This window comes from Orbicella faveolata, unplaced genomic scaffold (assembly GCF_042242905.1).
Source record: "Orbicella faveolata isolate gen_17 unplaced genomic scaffold, um_ofav_v1 contig_46, whole genome shotgun sequence".
NCBI lineage: Eukaryota > Metazoa > Cnidaria > Anthozoa > Scleractinia > Merulinidae > Orbicella > Orbicella faveolata.
The window spans coordinates 7,289,601-7,309,533 of NW_028301576.1; the positions used below are offsets into that span (position 1 = coordinate 7,289,601).

Sequence of the window (19,933 nt, forward strand, 5' to 3'; positions counted from 1 at the left end):
GTCAGTAAACATGACAAATTGGACTTCCGCCGCACTTTCGTGTGAAAGCGTACATCGAACTCAAACAACAACTCTCTAGTTTTTAAATAGGCCCTTTGCACGATCCGGTCACATGGTACAAAATCAGACGTGCTGGTGAGCAAGTTGCGCAGTGGAACTTCCAAAACAATGCAACTCGTACCAGTCCACCTGTTTTGGTAGTTTTGGAAGTCCCACTGCGCAACTTGCTCACCAGCATATGTGATTTTGTACCATGTGACCGTATCGTGCAAAGGGCCTATTTAAATAAGATTGATAAATGTTTGAGAACATATTAAAAGCTAAGCTGGAAATACGTGAATAAAGCCGAAATAGTCAGCAAAGCTTTAATGACGCTTTCTTTAATCAACTTCGAATAACGATTTCGATTTTGTTGATCGAGTTTATTTTATCAAAACTCCCTGTCTATTTTCATTTTCGCAGTGCAAAACTTCACTATGCTTATGCTGAAGAAACACACATGATGTTAGTAACCTTTTTTGCGTTCGTGAAATTTTTTGCAGCATCTCAGCATAAAAGATAACGAAAGAAATCTTTGCCAAGATTTGTTGACAATTGAAAAGACCGACTCGGACTTGAAAGTGCACGAGCTGCACAATGCAAATGAGCTAATTGTACGCGTCAGACTTTCCTTTCAAAAACTTTTGCAAACTCACCAAACAAGCATAAACAAATAAGAAAAATAAATAAGAAACCATCAAAACAGGTTTGGGTTATGATTAACCATTGTCCGGAAAACTCACAAATTAACTCGATACCAGAGTATAGAGTTTTCTTGCTATATTCTTAAGTCAGAACAAACGCAAAAACATACGCGTAAGCTTACAACAAGCGCGAGCAGATCTTATTATCCATTCCGAGCGCGAGATTGAAGTCTTGTTTTCGACCCTGAAAAACCCACCTTTTCCTTTAGCTCAGGGCGTAAAACTACATATAAGCGCCCTGGTTCGTATTCCCTGCCTTATTCCCTGCCATCGCGGTGAAAAATACGCAAGAGAATCTCGCAACTCTCACCATTTGATCACGCAACTAGACAGCATTCACGCGAGAGCCCCCGACATGTGCGTGGAACAGCGCGGATATATGACGTCAGGATGGCGCAATTTGTTCTAAAAATAGAAAAATTGTCCCATATCATAGGTGCGCGCTGATCCCAAGACTTACGGTCTCCGTCCCCGATCATGACTCCTGATTCAAGCTCTTAGGAAAGAATAGTTCTTCAAAATAATGAAGGATATTTGATGAATTGATTTGAATAGCTCCGCTGTAAACTCATCTATGCGGAGAAGGGTGGAGGAGTCGACAGGGCGTAGAGCCTAAAATGTTCAGAAAGCGTTGAGAGCGCCTGGTACAAGCGGTTCCTCTCAGTCTTTAGAACACTGTTTTGAAAAATACAGGAAGACCTTGTATATTCGACGGTATTACGCCTAACCATCCTATCATGATTGTTGGGGTAAAAACATGATTGAATTTCTATTTGTTTGCATATAGAAACTGAATGAGAATGCAAATAAATGTCCTTGTTAAAAGCAACTTGAAAAACATCATACCGGAATCATCTTTTCGCCAGTTTACGTGATAACAAGTTCCTGTTAATTAACGCCAGTGTAACCCCCCAGCATTAATAGAATTAGGAACAACTTCTACTCACGGATGAGTAAGAGCAAAACTATGATAGGAACTTGAAAACTTGACACTTCGTTGACCACATTTTCGCACTAATTAATTTACCGAATCATATGCACGCATCAAGGGGAGAAAACGCGTTTTTTTAATGAGCACGTAGATAATTTGTTATGAACAATATTCTTGAGGGGGTGAGACCATATGTGTTGTGCGTGACACGCAGTGAAGTATGGCACGTTTTCAGGGTCAAAATTAAAAACTAACTTTTCCACCTTTCCTTACCTGCTAAGTAAAATGTCTGTCATTTCCTGTCTTTGAAATTAGACAGTACGCATCTCTTTTGACCTCCGAAACAATACATTCCACGTTTCCTGAATACTAAAATCATAACATCCGGCATATTTTGACCTTTGAACAAAATTCTCTGCGTTTCCTGACTTCTCTCGAATTTTAAGTCCGGCATGTTCTGACTTTCAATGTAATTAGTTACCAAATGTCGTAATACTTAGTTTAAATATCTCAACGTAACATCCCATACTGACACCTGACAAGCAATTTAGTTCATGAAGAAATCTCGCTGCTGAGCCGACATTCTGATTTGCAAAATTTGTAAATGCGCGTTTTCTGACTTCTTGATTCTACCAAGCGTCTTTTCCGCGCAAGCCTGGATCCCCTGATGCAAACGTAGCGCCAGGACCCAAGGAGGCCGGAGGTTTTCCCGGGGATTTATGAATGGCGTCGACGGCACAAGAGCAATTCTTGAGCAGTCTTCGCCACACATTGTTCGACCTTGCAAGGAGACTTCAACAGGAGACAGTTAGTGAAGATGTGGCTGATTATGTTCTCGCCATTTGTTTCGACTTGCTGACAACATGCAGGTGTTTGATACAGTTCGACCCTCACTCGCCACTGTGACGCAAATGTTGTCGGAGGTAGAGCGAAATTGGTATCATTCCTCCCCAGCAGCAGCAAACCAGCCTAGAACGGTTGGGCGTCCTAGGTTCGAGATTCCACGGGAGCAGCTGCAATATCTTGCCGATTATGAAATCAACTTACCCGACACGTCCAGAGCCCTTGGTGTGAGTGAGAGTACCATAAAAAGACGTATGCGGGAGTACAATATCTCCATTACCGACAGGACGACAACCATTAGTGATGATGACCTTGATAACATTGTAAGATCCTTTCATAGGGATTTTCCAAATGCGGGATATCGGAGGGTCCAATCGCAGCTAGTGCTACGCAATATAAATGTGCCCCAGCTGAGAGCCCGAGAATGCATGCAAAGAACGGATCCGGAGGGACTTGCAATGAGATGGCTATTCCTTACACTAAGAGCTGTGTACTGTGTTAGTGGGCGACTTGCACTATGGCACATAGACGGGAATCATAAATTGATCAGGTGAACCTTATTCGTAATTGATTATAAATAAAATTTATTCAGATTTATTGCACCTAGTTTCTAATACAGGTGGATGTTGGTTAGTCTCCTTTCTACCCGGTTTTTTTTTTTTTTTGGGGGGGGGGGTGGGGGGATGTCACGCAACGCTCTCTCCAAAGAAGCGTTGCGTGACACCCAAAAAACGGCTACGAAGGAGACTAGTTGTTGGTAGTTAGGACAGAATCCATGAAAGGACAGCAAAGTATGGGCTCATGTATCTTTAAGTTTCAGATGGAAGATTGTAGTGCATGGTGGAGTTGATGGATACACAAGATTTCCTGTATATCTTAGGGCTCTAGGGGCTCTAGGGCAGAATATGGACTCCTCTCAAGGAATTTTTAATAAACCCTTGTTAAAATAAAGTGTACATCTCAAGACAAATAGATTTTCAAATTTTCCACGGTCTTCACCCCATTGCCCTCCCCGCCCCCCTCCCTCCGTGCAGGAGGAGGTAAGCCATTCTGGCACTCCTCTACATGTGTGGCCTCCTTTATCATGACCCTAGAGTGCGTCGCCTACTTTATGATTTCCTCCTGCTACTTTATTTCAATTTGAAAACCCTGATCACATGTTATGTGTATTATTGTAGGATCCACGCCTACGCGGAAAAGACGCCTGGTAGAATCGAGAAGTCAGAAAACGCGCATTTGCAAATTTTGCAAATCAGAATGTCGGCTCAGCAGCGAGATTTCATTATGAACTAAATGGCTTGTCAGGTGCCGGCATGGGATGTTTAGTTGAGATGTTTAAACTAAGTATTACGACATTTGGTAACTAATTACATTGAAAGTCAGAACATGCCGGACTTAAAATTCGAGAGAAGTCAGGAAACGCAGAGAATTTTGTTCAAAGGTCAAAATATGCCGGACGTTATGATTTTAGTATTCAGGAAACGCGGAATCTATTGTTTCGGAGGTCAAAAGAGATGCGTACTGTCTAATTTCAAAGACAGGAAATGACAGACATTTTACTTAGCAGGTAAGGAAAGGTGGAAAAGTTAGTTTTTAATTTTGACCCTGAAAACGCGCCATAGTGAAGGAGATTACTACCGTAAAGTTTGCGAAAGTGATGGCACGTTGGCCAAATATCTCCGTAGTTCGATTTCCCTCAATTCCCGGCAACGATGAGCTCTCAAGCCTACTGCACGAGTAATCCTTATCTAAGAGGGGTTCAACGTCGAACGGGGAAGGAGGGGGGTGGTCAATCTTTGTACCTTAAAGAGTAAACAGATCATTGTAATGAATGGTTTTGCAAGCAACACACTCCAGAGGGAGTGAACTAATCCTGTCCGATGCGACCTGTTGCATAGAACGAGCTGTATTCAATGAGGGTCTGAATGAGGTTAACCGACTGGCGACAACGGGCGAAAAATATTACTGACTACTGACAACACGAGGAAAAATGTAGCGACTAGCGACAAAGAAATTAACTGAGATTTACCGACTAGCCTGCGAACGCAGACGTTTGTCTCCGCCGAAAATAACGTGTGGGAACCCGTAGGAATTTTAAGCCAATCACAGCTTAACTCAAGTAGCCCTAGAAATACTGCGCGAGGTATTCGCTGCGAGGAGCACTAGAGTTTCATTTTATCATGGAATCTGATTGGCCAAAGAGAAACAAAAGTCATTACGTCACAGAAATCGTTTGCTGGCTCGGGTTCGCAGACGTTATTTTCGGCGGAGACAAGTGACAGCCTGAAATACGTCTACGTTCGCAGGCTAACGGACAACCGACAAAGGTCGAAAATTTTAACCGGCAACCGACAAAGTAATGAAAGACCCTGGGTGTTTAGACCCTCTTCAATTTCACCACAGTTTTTAAAAAGTCGCTATTTCAAGGTTAAATAGGTGCTCAATACTTTTAGAATTAATGTAAAGGAATAGAATATTGCATTTGAATGTTCAAGAAAAACAAAACATGTCCAAGGGAAACAAAACAAAATCAAGGTATCTGTTTTCGGCAAATAAACTGTCCGATGTGTCACAATTGGGAAACAGTCACCCCTCTTGTGCTAAGAATCTGAGTCGTTGGTTATCAATACTGTCAGTAGCGTTCTTCAGTCGTAGATTGCTGTTGAGGTTACATTTCAAGGTAAGATATCAGTGTTTTCATGATCGATATTCGAGCGAATGACCTCTTGAACCACGATATAAAGTAATATATGCAATTGAAACGTAGCGCCGGCATAAAATTCCCTGCGTATCATTTGAAGCCGTCGAGGTAACCTAAAGGGTCCTAAAGTCTCTCCATTTTTAAGAACAATTACTGGTTCCCGTCACACAGCCTCATTTAATTTAGCAAACAAGTAATACTAGTATAAAAAATTAATGAGGGTTTACACACGTATGTGAAAATGATATAGGCTCATTGCGAATTAAGTTGTTTTTCTTTCAATTGAATACTTCAATCTTAATTAATAAATCTCAACAAGAGATATTCTTTTGATCTCAGTTGATATTTTCCCTTGGTATCAAAAGTGTAAACGGTTAATTCCTTTTGATGGTCGAGATCCAGCTATCGCTAACAAATCTTGTGAATAGACAATAAAACGGTATGATGAAATAGTAAAAAAGTCAGTGTCAAGGACATGTAAATAAGATGTTCCGACTTCCTTGAGCGATACAGTACTTATCAAACCATCCGTGGTAGAAGCGGATGGCGGGGGCTGACCTGAAAGAAAATCAGTCGAATTAAACATTTTCGGTCCCTTTAGATCTCAATTTTTCCATGCAAATTGTTGGGTGTTTAGCTAATTGAACCGATTAATCGATCTTATATTGCTTCTTAATACGATCTACCTCAGCGGAAGTTTGTTTGTTCTTAGAGCGTCCATCGAAACTTAAGAATGGCTGACTGTTAGGATCGAGAAACGCCGGTCAACGACCCGTTTGGCAAATCGCTCATATTTTGCCCAAAGATACCCTTAGGTGACCTAATTCTAAAAATTATATTATAAGGTTCCAGCGAATTTTTATTTTTCAGAAATTCGCGAAAATTTGAAAGCGCGGTCAAAGTGCGGTTTTTCGTGTAATAAAATGACCGAAATAAGGTGCGAGGACGAAGCGCTGCTAAAGTCTTAAAATAAATTAAATTGACTTCAAACTTCACACAAATGTGGAACAACCACTCTAATTTATTCCTCGTTTTAAACTAATCTCAGATATGTTGATATAGTGGTTTTCCAAACCATTTTAAAAACACCTATGAAGCGTGTGAAAAATAACGACAAAATATTGGTCATGTTTAACAGCATAAAAATGCACCTGGTACCTCACTTTCCGATGATTTTACTTTACAGCCTTAAAATATCATTATTAAACATATACCATGCCAAGTTTCATGCTCGAACTCGCAGTATTTCCCTTTGAGAAAAACGAAAATCTATGTCAATGTGTTGGGCGCAAATAACACAACAGTTATACACGAACAATAGACAAATCAATTTCAAAAGCGAAAGTAAAAGGCTATCATTAATCAATCAATTCAATCAGTTAAGCAATTCACTGCTATCAGTAGAAACATAATGTCCTCATAATGTCCACTACATAAAAACTGTTTTTAGACGTTTTCGATCAAAACATAGCGCGTTAACTTTGCTTAATTTCCTGTCCGCCGTCATGTCTAGTTTGTCATCCCGTGTATTTCTTAATGTAAACAACACTGTGAATGGTTCTCATAACAAACGCACAGAGGTTTCCTGGAACCTCGATGTTTTCGATTCACCAAAACGCTTTAAGTTCGTCAAGACACAATAATGGGTCAACTTGGAATGCTGTTTAGCATTAAGGACGTTAAAGGACTGTAAATTAATCGAGTTGAAACATCTTGAGGCAAATCAAAATCGCGCCCTTATTCTAATTGCTAAACAGCCGATCTCCGTTCAAGTTCAAGAAGTCGAGAGGTTAATTCGGCAATGTATCACCGGTACAACAACAAAATCAAACCGAGGTCATCAAACGTGTAAGTTTAAAAGTGTAGTGGCAAGTTCGAAGTAAATTTCGCCTATATAAATTGGAAACAAGAAGTGAAACGGTCTGACCCGAAACAAATAAACGAAATATTAATACGACTGATTTAATCCGAAAATGTTGCAGAAAACATACCTAAAAGCCGTCGATTCCCCTCAATACCACTCCACATTGCCTTAAAGAGGCCAAGCTTTCTGCTGTAAGAATCAGGGGCCTCATGAATCTGTTTTTATTATATCGGCAACCATGCTGCATGGCTGATATTCGAGACTCAGTAAAAGTTGTCACACAACCGTACGAGCAGTCCAGTCACGCTTTCAGTGCTTTCGCGAAAATGTTCAACATTTCGCAATTACAAGTTTAAAGTAGTGACAGTAGATTGAAATGCGCTTTTTAAAGCCTTCCTATCCAGGAGCAATTATTTCTTGTTCTTGAATGGCTTTTAGTTGTAGCTACAGTCGGGGAGAGGGGGGGGGGGGGGTACTCCCGGAAATTTCGAATATCTGTATGCTGTGGAAGATTAAGTGGTCTCTAGCTCTTAACGCCAACACTGAAACACCAGATGATTGTCGAAGTATCACAGGGATCACTAAGCAAAATAATTTTGAGTTTAGCTCCGCTGAGTCAGATACCTGTTGGCGCGCATATTGCATTGACCGTGGACAGGTGGAAAAAAAACAAAAACAGTTAAACCGGAAAAGCCTGTTGCACATTGTAATTCAGCGTTGTCCAACACGCAATCGGTATGGTTGTAATGCTAATCTTATTTGATAGAGTCTCAAGTTTTCTTTCGACACATACTCACGTACTGGGGTGGTGACATACTACTAGATGGGCGTGGCCGGGAGCCACGAGTCAAGTCAGTCAACTCGCAAAGCTCAGCCGAGAAGAGTGATAGTGAACCATCGTGAAAGACAGAGACGAACCTAACGACAGACAGGGAGCAGTTTACAAGATCAGATGCTCCGACTGCCAGGCTTCCTACATTGGTGAGACTGGCAGAAACCTTAACACGAGACTGACTGAACACAAACGAGCCACGAGAAATGGTGATGCCAACAATCACATTGCTGTACATCATAAACTGACAAACCACAACATTGACTGGGACTCTGCTCAGTGCTTAACCTACAGTACAAACTATTTTCAACGACTGACTCTGGAAAGCTGGTACACTAACCTAGAACAAACGCCTCTTAACAGATGTCAACAACTACCGGCGCCTTACAAACGACTTATCCACGACAGAAACGAAACCGACAAACGGACTTCTAACAGACCGACTTAACAATACACGGACCAAAACCGACCTACTTGACTAACAATAGACGGATCGAAACCCACCAATGACTGATGACAAACTTTACACGAGTCTTTCAGCCAATACCATCATGGCTATACTGACCAATCACGTTCAACGGACCAGACTTATAAGATCATCGACTGACAAACACCATTCATTTGACTCTGAAGATGACTTCCGCTCAGGTTGTCGAAACGTCAGTCACCAACAACAGTTCTTTTCAGAACTACACTCACCCGGACGATCACACTATACGAACTACTGATACTCCTGGGTTCAAACCATTTACTGAAAAACATAATGCATAATTATTTAAAATATAAATCGAATGGCAGATTACTAGCCATGCGCAACATATTTAAATACAGAAATATTTTATTTTATTTTATCTTATTCAGATAAAGCCATGTAAAATGTAATCCCCATCAAGTACAGGGCCTGTAAATCCCACGGAAAGGGTAAAAATATGACACACCGTAAGAGAACATCGTCCTATGTCTCTTCATCGTGCCGTTACCCGATTTTTAAATTATAATTCCCTGAAAATTTTCCTCATAGGATCACGTCCTTTGTTGGTTACAGTTTCTCTTCTGTGCATTCTACTTTACCACTTCCGTTAATGACAAATACTTAGCTAGGTATAATTTACTTTTGAATCTACAGGGTTGAAAACTATAGAGGGCTATCTACATTCACAAGGAATAAGTGTGCAGAGGGCGAGGCTAAGAAGCGCTGTCAAGAGAGTAGACCCTGTCGGTCGGCGATTACGAGCCATTAGACCCTTTAGAAGACGGGTTTATAATGTCCGTTCCCCTCTTGCCCTGTGGCATATGGACGGAAATCATAAACTAATACGGTACCTATTATTCGTCTAAATAATTGACTTCTATTATGCGGCTCATGCTGCCATAAAACAAGTATTTCATGTGCTGCGAGATGACTTCCCTAGGCTCTTGCTTCCTCTGCATATTGATCATTTGTATTTTACCAATTGAACGGCACCTTGGATTCCATTACTATTATGTATTAATTTGCATGCTAGGTGGCGATTTGCGGTTCATGGCTGCATAGATGGTTACAGTCGCACGGTCGTATACTTGAGATGTAACACAGACAACACGTTAGCCACAGTTTTGAAACTATTTGAAGAAGCAGTATTCAAATGGGGGCTACCCTCACGAGTAAGAGGCGATATGGGTGTCGAAAACAGAGATGTAGCTTATTACATGCTGAATCACAGTGCAAGAGGACCTGGCAGAGGAAGTTATATAACGGGAAGAAGTGTCCACAACGCCCGCATCGAACGACTTTGGAGGGATGTGTTTCAAACAGTACTTTCAGTCTTTTACGATCTCTTCGTTTCTCTTCAAAGCTGGGGATATCTCGACCCGGACAATGAGGAGCATTTATATTGCCTTCAGTATGTATACAATCCAGTTATCAACAACTGCCTCAATAATTTCAGTCTCTCTTGGAACAATCACAAGATACGCACTGCAGGTCACAAGAACCGCCTGCAGCTCTTTATTTTGGGGATGCAACAAATAGGGTGTGAAGGCGGCACATTAGCATCGGAATACTTTGAAATCTTGGATGAGGTTAGCACTACGGGGAAATTTTTTTTTTTTTAAATATGACATCGACAAATCTGGGTCGCACTCTAAATCCAGTTTGCGAGAAGAAATACACTGCATGGCCAAAAATTATTTTCATTTCTCGTTGGCATTGGCACGAAGAATAACTGAAATAAAAAGTTGAAAGCTGTAAATACTTTACTAAGTCTTGGTGGACTAGCGCGTATGGTTTTTAGGTTCCTTTCTAGTCTTTGCCACAGGCGTTATTTTTGATATTTAGTGAAAATTGATGAAATAAAATTAGCAAAAAACGCGCCGAGTGCATTGTTGGGATATACAAGCATGTGGGAATGTCTAAGAACACGAATGAGAGAAGTGCTTCGTGCTTCTCGCAACTGCAATCCCTCAACAATACACTCGGAGCGTTTTAATATTACTTTAATAATGCACGTGAAGTAGGGCGCGTGCTCTATTGGAGATATAATGCATTTTACCAATCGTGGCCCGCTTAACTCTTCGAACATTTTGCAAAGTGATTTAAACGCACTTATCTTGGTAAATGTTACTAACTCAGTAAACAAATATCACGCAAATCTTTTTCAGAGCGATGTTTCCACGTATGGAGTAGACCCTTTGGGGACACTTCCGGAGGAAAGTGAAGAGGAAGGTGTTGTTGTCCCTCAAACCGTGTGTCCACTGGATTCCAATTCCTTGCTAAGTTTTAAAGAGAGAATGTCGGGCGTTCAGGGAGAAGACAACTGGGATATAGCACCCTATCTTCATGTGATAGACATTATTAATCAGCTTAAAACCTAAGCAAGCAGTTACCATGCCGTTTTATCGTATGGACCCAAAGCCAGTTCTTTGTATCGTTTCATGATATCTTTATTGATTTCTCTATTGCTGTCATTAATGGACCGCAAGCAGGTCACTTAAGTGTAAGCAGCAAACCGCACTGAAAGGTCAACAAGGACCACGTTACCGACAATTTTCGGATAATGGATTGCACTTGCGTGGGTCCATTCAATACCATTTACACAAGGATTAAATGCTACCAAAAACGTCGGAATTAAATGCATAATCAAAGAACTCATAACTTTTCTCGGGATTTTGGGGCACCTTGTCTCCAACAGGCAAAGTGAGCTTGTTTGTGCATGTGTTACTTGTTGGCAGGCATGATATCGCATAAGGATTGAAGGCAATATGGGGATTTATTCCATATCCCAATACGGGTTCTGCTTCGCTGCCAGTTACAAACTTCATCACTTTTCCCAATGTAACAGATTCTCTTCTTCCAGCTGTAATGCAAATTAAAGTGTTTTAGCCCTATGTTATGTGTTCCTTTGCCACAAATCCTTAAGCCCACTTGTATACAGGTGCAATACAGTTTATTATGCATTCTCTTTCTACCCTCAGGACCATGCCCTCGGGTGCTCCCTTGTCTGCGACCTGTTTTCTGGGCATTAATAAAGAAAAAATGGATTAACTGTCTATGAACAAAAGGTCCATTGTCGGTTTTATCGAAGTATTAAATTTTCTCGTGAACGCTCTGGTTCATTTCATAATTTCATGCCTATTACCTGGCAAGGCACCCATGTTGATGGTCAATACAATCCTTTTTTCCCGAAATATTTGCATAAATATAAAGTTTAATTCCCAGAGGACCACCAACATGGCCGCCATGACGTCGCATGCGAACCAAAAATATCAAGGTCTAGGAGTTATATAGTGAGTATAATAAGCGATTATTATTTTCACTCTCTGCCGTTTACATGTGACGTCGTCTACTCACCTGAAACTTCCTTTAGGTAATTTATGAAGGTTCTGTATACTTTCTCTTCCTCTGCCCGGCTGTTACTGCCTTCTACAGAGAAACGCGCCTGAAGTAGTTTGACAACACGGGGGTACATCAAAGAACGCACTGCAGTTTTCCTCAGCAGAAATGAGGCATGGTTTTCTATTGACGAGCTTTAACCAAGTGGAAATTATGCATGTTACCGAGTTTACATATACAGCTGATCAAACTAAAAAAAAGCTTCTATATTTTGAAGGAAAGCTAAAATCGTGATATCAAACTTCCCGAGAAGTTGACATGTGTACGTAACAAACTTTCTGGAGGTCTTCGTCCTTGAGTTAGCGCAAATCTTTGTAGCTACAGTAGCGAATGAGCTTGTCAACCTTACAACCTACCACATAAAGAAATACCCTTCGTTGACGTTTAATACGTCGGGACAATTTGTTATGAATATATGTACATAACAACGTTGAGTTTTATAAGGTTAAATATATGTACCTCAATAAGGCCAAATTTTGCCAGTCCTGATTGGAACTGTCTTTCCGACTCTCTTAGGGAAGCGTACTGTCCGTTAAGAAGCGTTTGGAGCTGTTCCTCTTTTAGAAAACAGGGCAACGGTCCACCCTGTAGCATACTGAACCCTGGAAGTGAAAAGAACATTCAGTCAACACTTATGTGGTTTTGATATATTTTTAGTAATTTAACTGATGAACAATCGTACGACAAAATGCGCAAAATAAGGTTTAGTTAATGGTTTCTTTATTCCATTGAAAATTTATCTACTTTTGTAGTTTGACACTTTTAGATCTTTCAGTTCCCCAGGTCATATATATTTCTAGCTTGAGACATTGAATACAACTCAAAAATATGCAAATACTAGTAAAAGATCATACATGTCATAGTAATTCGTATTTACCGAATATTAGACCGGCTCCATAATAGTGCTGTCTTACGGGTGCCACATCGTTCGTCAGTTCGTACTCTCCATCTTGACTTCCGGATTCTTGGAGGAGTTGTTCACGAACCGTCTCTCATGACAGCCCCCAAAAATTCTTTGCGAGGTCCTCCGTAATCGGCAGCCTCCTCGCCAATAAATGTCACTTCTAACGGGAAACTGATATCCTCTATGGGAGGTTCTGTGACAAGTTCCGCCATAGCATCTTTGTAAATATTCATTCGTGACACGAAGATCTCAATTGTCTTTCCAATACGGTTCCCAGTGTTCCTGTGCTTATACCACAAATCTCTTGCAACAAGTACTTCAATAGGATCACTTTTCATTGAGTGATCTCCACACCAAACCGAAAGGATTCTTCTTTACCTTTGAGTTTTGTCTATTTATTTCATATGTCCCGCGCCGAAAATTACCGGTTCTAACTGTTGTCCTCTCTATATACCTGTCCTCAGTTTATGTGTATAACTGGGACTAGATGTGATTTCTCTATATTAAGGAACACTTTTTGTGTTTATCTTAACTCCTATCCTAACCTTAACACCACACGCATTCTCCTACACGTTTTGGCTTTGGACCGTCTGTACCCATATCAGACTACGTGGTGTTACTCTAGCGAACTGTTTCTATCACCTTCGGCACTGCCCACGTGTACATGAAAAAAATATTTCATAGAAACAATAAGGAGGAGCTCCCTTTACAACGTCACGCGGTCTGAAATGACCAACCATAAATATTGCCTTCTAACAGTCCCTCTAAAGGAAAAGAGGCAACTCTAAGTCAACATCCCATTATTCCATGTATTTGCTCTTACATTGATGCTAGAGTCTCCTCGATCGCCTTCCTTCTATGTTGTTCGAATGGCATTTCCTCTCGGTTAAAGATAATGAAAATTCTCTGATAAAGGAGCCGTTCTCATTTGTCATTCCGCTTGACCTGCAAGGGTATGTGAACTAAAAATATATTGAGAAAAGTAAATTTACAAGATAAATTTAAACTTGCCCTTTGCCTGAATCTGTAGAAATGCGCACAGTTTCTTCTTGATTTCCATCTCTTAAGTTTGAAAAAAGGCCGTGCCCTTACTAATGTTTTCCTGTGGTAACGAAGCACTTATTTATTTTGTTATTGATCGTTGCCTTGTTTTTCAATTCAATAGAGATAGACCTACCGCTCAGCCTCTTTAGAGTTGTCGTCTTCTACGGGAACAACCGCGGGACTACCACTATCACTGAAAAAGGCATTCAATATTAAGTAAAGAAATAAACAAACAGACTAACTAATAGAAAATAAACGAACTAACGCACGAATGCATGGATGGGTGGATGAACGGATGAAGGGATGGATGAACGAATGAATGGATGAATGAACAAACGAATGAATGAATGAATGAATGAACAAACGAATGAACGACTGAATTAAGGTAATAATGATTTCATGCGCTGCCTTGTTTTTCAATTCAATAGATAGAGTCCTACCGCTCAGCCTCTTCCGAGGTGCCGTCTTCTACGAGAACAATTCCGGGACTACCACTATGACTGAAAAAGGCATTCAATATTAAGTAAATAAATAAACAAACAAACAAACAAACAAATAGAAATAAATAAAATAATAAACGAACTAGCGCACGAATCAGCATGGATGTATTGATAAACGGATGGATGAACGAATGAATGAATGAATGAACGAACGAATGAACGACTAAATTAAGGTAATAAAGATTGCACGCGCCGCCTTGTTTTTCAATTCAGTAGATAGAGACATACCGCTCAGCCTCTTCAGAGGTGCCATCTTCTACGGGAACAACCGCGGGACTACCACTATGACTGGAAAAGGCAATAAATATGAAGTAAAGAAATAAACAAACAAATAAAGACATGAATAAACCAACAAACGCACGAAAGCGTGGATGGCTGGATGAATGGAAAGGTAAATGAACGGATAGATGGATGAACGAACGAACGAACGCACGAACGAATGAATGAAGGATTATGATCGCATGCGCTGCACGTTATCGAATTTGAATTCGGATAGCCTGCGCAGCAGGCGTATAAAGGGGAGGGGGTGGGGGAGGAGGAAGAGAATTTTTCCCCTCACCCCGCCCCCCACTCCTCCGTTTTTTACCCCCAATTCTCTTCCTCCTCCCCAGCCCCTCCACTTTATACGCCTGCTACGCAGGCTAAATTCGGAAGGCGAAATACAATGATTCAGATTCATTAATTCAACCTACCTCTCAGTCACTGCGGGAAAACTGTAATGCCCTGTGTTTAGGTGATCTATCTCACTATTGTCGATTGTATCGAAATTCGAAGCGAGAATTGTAGGTCAACGAACGTTCGTGTCTTCGCGTGGGTTCGCGATACAAAGACGTGTTGTTCGAATGCGACTAAATACTCTTCAAATAGCCAATTTACGTTTAGAATATCTCGCTTTGTATTGATTTTTGTGTATTAAGTCAAGTTATGAAGCGTTCAGCCAAATAACTTTGGATAAAAGCTTCGTTTTGTTGCATTTCGATGCGGCTTCGAACTTGCATATGTAGGTGGTTGCCATGGTGACCGACACACGCACTTTCTGTTTACGACCCGGAAAAAAAAAATCGTAGTTAACTCTACATTTCCTCGATTTCCATTCGGTTTTCGGGATGCGTTTGTTTATATCAATATCGGAAAGCAGTGAATTATCATGAAATTCAAATAGCAGAGTTGATTTACAACATTTTTTAGTTTTTCTCAATATTCTAATAACCTTTTATTGATAAATTTTTCTAATTAAAAATTTTTTCAAAGTTACAGTACTTTCCTCAAACTCCAACAATACTTGTCACGATATTGAATAAAGAATTGTTTGTTACATTTGTTGTTTTTCTTTTGACACAGAGATGAGTTAAAACAGATAAGAAGATAAGAAGATGTGGAGCACAGGGTACCAATTCAATGACACACAGTGATCAAGTTGTCCTCAATAACTCCATTAGTCTTAATCTCACCTGGTGTTAGCCCTTCCCTGATCTTGGGTATCCAGCATTGGCGGGAGATCATCATAATCATCCTGAAGAGTGAGAATATATATTTACGTAAAGGAAGGAGTGCATATGTCGCATTCAGTGGAGGATTTATCAGACTTTCAGTATTGAAGATATGTCAACACATTACCTCATTTCCGCATGTCTCCATATGGCGGCGCATTGTTGACAGGGCCACGGGCGTCTTGCATATCATGCAGTCTTCATATTGATCTCCCCAATCCAGATTGCTATCGTCTAAAGTAATGTCAATCTGCACTGGCCTAATGTAAATACGGCCAGTGCCAAAGCAACGCATCTCTTCTGTACTGCAACTTCCGTATGATACGATACTTAGTTCCGTGCGAGACTTCTCTTTCATGGTGAGAAGTCCAACCCCCCCACAGAATTTTAAAGGTGTGAATGCTCTGAAACAAAAGGAAAAAGGAAGTGCTGACTGTTTGCGAAACCAACACACTGCTAGAACGCTCAAGTACATGTACAACCTTTGCGCAGGTCTTGACAATTTCTTCAAGGTATTTTCTAAGTACATAGGTGACACGTTTAGTAGCACAAACTGTGCTTACAATCATCGTGAAAATGGATGTGGATTCAACCAGCCAGCCCCCAAGTTGCCAACGCTAGCTTTGTGCACATATCTCTTTCTTGTGTGTTGACTCTGAATCAATTTACCTACTCACGTTATGGAAGCTCTCAGTCTTAAGAAGTGCACAGATTTTCTACCTATTTTAGCTTCATAAAATTCATATTAAATTAACGAGTATAATACGAACGAGATGCGCAAACAAAGAACCGGCACTTACTCGTACAAAACTGACTTCACGCTTTCCGCGTCAGCGTTAATGGGAAGAAGAATTTTCTTTTCCCCCAATCCGTTGCCTTGAAGGCGTAACTTTTCGGCCGTAGAGGTAACTCTATCCTGCTCTCTATCAGAAAGACAAACGAAAGTTCTTGTGATAGTTCGTTCTGAAAGAGAAAGGAAATGACATACTTAAGTTCAGTTTCAGGCTTGTAATATTACCCGCGAGCATTGTAACCGAGAGAAAATGGGATGGGGGTACTTCATTGCGATAATTCACATAAGCAGTCAATTATATCGACACGGTTACTATTAGAGTAAAAAGAACAAATGCATTTATCCATAGGCACATTTGCTGATTTACCTTTCTGTACAGAGCCCCTGCCACGCTGTCCCCTTACTCCCGTGGGCCGACTAGCACTGTATGGCTGCATTCTCTAGAGAAATATGGCAAAGATATTGCATGTCGTTGATGCCAGGCTGATGTCCCATACCAAAACAAGTAAGGTTTTCCGTACTCCGCGTTTCAGGAAAAACCATTTCTACAGGAATAAGAGAATTACGAAGTATCGGAGAGTTCTTTACATAACGTAAAACAACGTTATTAGTTTGGAAAGCGCTAAAAACTGAAATTTCCATGAAACAACGAAGAGGTTTACAATTTTTCTTCAGTTACTTATTTTAAAAAAGACTTGCATACCATTTGTCGGTTAAAAAGCCGACGGTGCTCCTGGATAATAGCCGAGCTTCCGGTTGTTGTTGTAGTAGTAGGAATACCAGAAGACGGACTACAAGCAGACGTCGTGCTTGAGGCAGAAGTAGAGGGAGCTGCACCCAACACTTCGAAAGCCCTTCGAAGAAGGGTGGCTGCTTCTGTTGCTTGATTCGCAGATGCACTCTAAAATGAACATTGGACGAGTTTAGTTTAGACTCAAAACTAAACCTTCATCAAGTACCAACATAACCGTTTCCAGAAATAATCCAATAAATTAGCAAATAAGATAATTTTTGGTCTTGACAAGAGGTAGCCAGTTACACTGTGATGACACCAGAAATGGTAAGAAGCGGGTTGGGAAAGACTATCCTCCTCCCGCTCCCCCCCCCCCCCCCCCACAGTCCCCGGCAAAAAAAGCAGCAGGATAAAACGACGATGTAGATGTCACTATTTATCCCAACATAGGGCTTACAGACATGATTTGACAGAGCTACTTAACTACAAAGATTTCTCTTCTTTCTTTTCCTTTTCGGACATTACAGGGACACAAACGGTAACGGTCACCGAGTGATCATTTTTTTCCCACTTTCGACATCCGCCCTTTAAACGAAAACGTGGTTGTTTGCACGTAAAGAACTGACGCCAGAAAAATGAAATGTATATACTTTAACCCCCCGGGCCCGGGGGGGGGGGGGTACTTTGGGAATTTCTGGGTGGGGATGTGCCGCTGGGACCCTGGAACCCTTAGCCTGTACCAGAGTTAGTTCAGCTGAATTTTGCTACCCAATACTAGAGTGAACTTCCCAAATACCCCATCTATCGACACTATTGAGGTTTATTTGCGTAAATTTAAACTTGCCGATTTGATTTTTTTATATTTTTGAGTGGCAATTCCTGGTTTCCTTAGTCTAGATAAAATCTTCAACCAACTAGTCAGTTTTGTGACAAATTATACCCTATTCCAGACCCAAACGCTCTGATTTTTATACCCTATCCTAGAGTAAACTGCTTGAAAAACACACCCTTCACAGCGGCACATATCTATATAGCGCACATATGGCAGTGCCTCCCCCCCCCCCCCCGGGACTTTAACCGTGTATGAAGTGCATTGTTTGCAGGTCGGATTTCCATGCCGATGTTCGGCGTTTGCCGTCACGCGACGCTTATCACTAGTCAATGGTAAGCTCCAGGGTAGGGGGACCGGGCATACCCAGGGCGATTTGACATTTTCGCCTATAGCTGGTTTTCACATGACGTCACTAAAATTCTAACGACAAAACTATTGATCTTCCTGAGATTTTACTTTAATGATGTATAAGAGCAGCTAAAAACTAATATTCACGCAAATTTTCGCTCCGAATGGGTTCTTGGTCTTGTGATACACTACGCATGAATTTCTAAGCTTTTGCGTGACGCGGCATTTATATGACGGCCTAGAGAGCTGTCAAGATGGTTAAAAAAGTGACTTATTTCGGGGAACCTGGTTATCTGAACAGTTCATGTCTTAGAAAAAGTATTATTTTAGTGTTTTAGAGTTCCTCGAGGGATAAATTCACGCTTTTGTAGCAAAATTCAGTGTCAGATGTTTCTGTTGGTTTACGGCCGCCATGTTGGTGCCCATACGGATGGGCACCAGCATGGCGTCTCCATACAAATCTCTATAAATTTGGGTAAAAAATTTCTCCGCGTATCTCGCATAAGAAAAATTGCTGTGACCAGAATTTTGGCGAGAGTCTTTGCATATTTACCTTCTTTCATTTCCCAGATTCTGGACTTAATCTATTGACCGGTTTTGATTTTTATTTTGATCTATTTTGAATTGCGTGACACTGAAAACCAGCAATTTTCACGTCAAAATTCTTTACCCATGGGGAAAACACTGATGTCAAATACCCCTTCCACACCTACAGCCTTTTTTTTATCCCTTCCACTGGCTTCCACAGTCTTTCTTTCCCGTCTAGTTATATCCCACGCTTTGTAAAGAGGCATTTCTCCCAACAGCAAACGCTTTCTAAAGCTGTTTAGCCCAACACGGATTAATAGTCAACAATGAACGCCATCTTGAAGGGTCAGGCAAATCGGTCAGAAATAACAGTGTTTGTATGGGAATCCAATGGCAAAATTTTTTTTTCCAAAATGTAATTCTACACAATTTGTGAATCGCAATGTTAAAATACTAGGTAGAAGACTGTATTCACCAAGTTTGAAGGACGTAGCTGGGCTAGAAGACGCTCAGTTAATATTTCTAATTTTCCATTCATTTGTTTGTAAATTTGACCGGGTAGACGCGGTTCGCGGGAAAAAAGATTACAGACAAATGTATGGAAAATTAGAAAAATTAATTGATCGTCTTCTAGCCAAGTTACATCCTTCAAACTTGGTGAATACAATCTTCTCAGTACCTGACATTTTAAAGTCTTGATTCACAAATTGTGTAAAATTCGATTTTGCAAAAAGTTGTTTGCCATCGGATTCCCATACAAACACTGTAATTTCTGACCGCTTTGCCTACCCGTCAAGAAGGCGTCGAAAACCGTCATATGAACAATTTAAAACATAGTGTTAAAATATAGAGCAAAATCCCTACCATAGTGGAAAATAGTCCAAAAAAATGAAATCTGAAACAAGACAAAGAACAACGGTGAGTAAACTGGAGGTGTCATCATTTCCTTTAAGTTCAGGCTCGTGACTTTAACCTT

General features: G+C 40.7%; 2 protein-coding genes and 1 pseudogene across 3 annotated transcripts; 2 read left to right on the forward strand and 1 right to left on the reverse strand.

The window, feature by feature from the left end:
* The first annotated feature begins 2,499 nt into the window (after window positions 1-2,499).
* On the forward strand, window positions 2,500-4,728 carry LOC149098193 (uncharacterized). 2 transcript variants are annotated; one of them, XM_089278209.1, is made up of 2 exons: window positions 2,500-3,067; window positions 3,338-4,728. In XM_089278209.1, exons 1-2 carry the CDS (start codon window positions 2,538-2,540, stop codon window positions 3,465-3,467), a joined length of 660 nt encoding a protein of 219 aa, XP_089134335.1. In that variant the 5' UTR covers window positions 2,500-2,537; the 3' UTR covers window positions 3,468-4,728. The 2 variants fall into 2 exon arrangements, 1 of the variants encoding a protein (XP_089134335.1); XR_016203835.1 differs by having other exon boundaries at window positions 2,987-3,067; window positions 3,332-3,420.
* A 4,115-nt stretch (window positions 4,729-8,843) lies between these two features.
* On the forward strand, window positions 8,844-10,367 carry LOC149098194 (uncharacterized). Its single transcript, XM_089276656.1, has 3 exons — window positions 8,844-8,853; window positions 9,041-9,233; window positions 9,420-10,367. The coding sequence occupies exons 1-3, from the start codon at window positions 8,844-8,846 to the stop codon at window positions 10,006-10,008; spliced, it is 792 nt and encodes a 263-aa protein (XP_089132782.1). The 3' UTR covers window positions 10,009-10,367.
* A 536-nt stretch (window positions 10,368-10,903) lies between these two features.
* On the reverse strand, window positions 10,904-12,901 carry LOC149098195 (uncharacterized; annotated as a pseudogene).
* Window positions 12,902-19,933: the final 7,032 nt, after the last annotated feature.

What these genes read in the sequence shown, in the direction of transcription:
- LOC149098193 (XM_089278209.1), top strand. Translation starts at nt 2,538, where the DNA reads ATGCAGGTGTTTGATACAGTTCGACCCTCACTCGCCACTGTGACGCAA. An exon ending in GGGAATCATAAATTGATCAG is followed by an intron (nt 3,068 to 3,337) that starts GTGAACCTTATT and finishes TTTAAGTTTCAG; the next exon opens with ATGGAAGATTGTAGTGCATG.
- LOC149098194 (XM_089276656.1), top strand. An exon ending in GGAAATCATAAACTAATACG is followed by an intron (nt 9,234 to 9,419) that starts GTACCTATTATT and finishes TTTGCATGCTAG; the next exon opens with GTGGCGATTTGCGGTTCATG.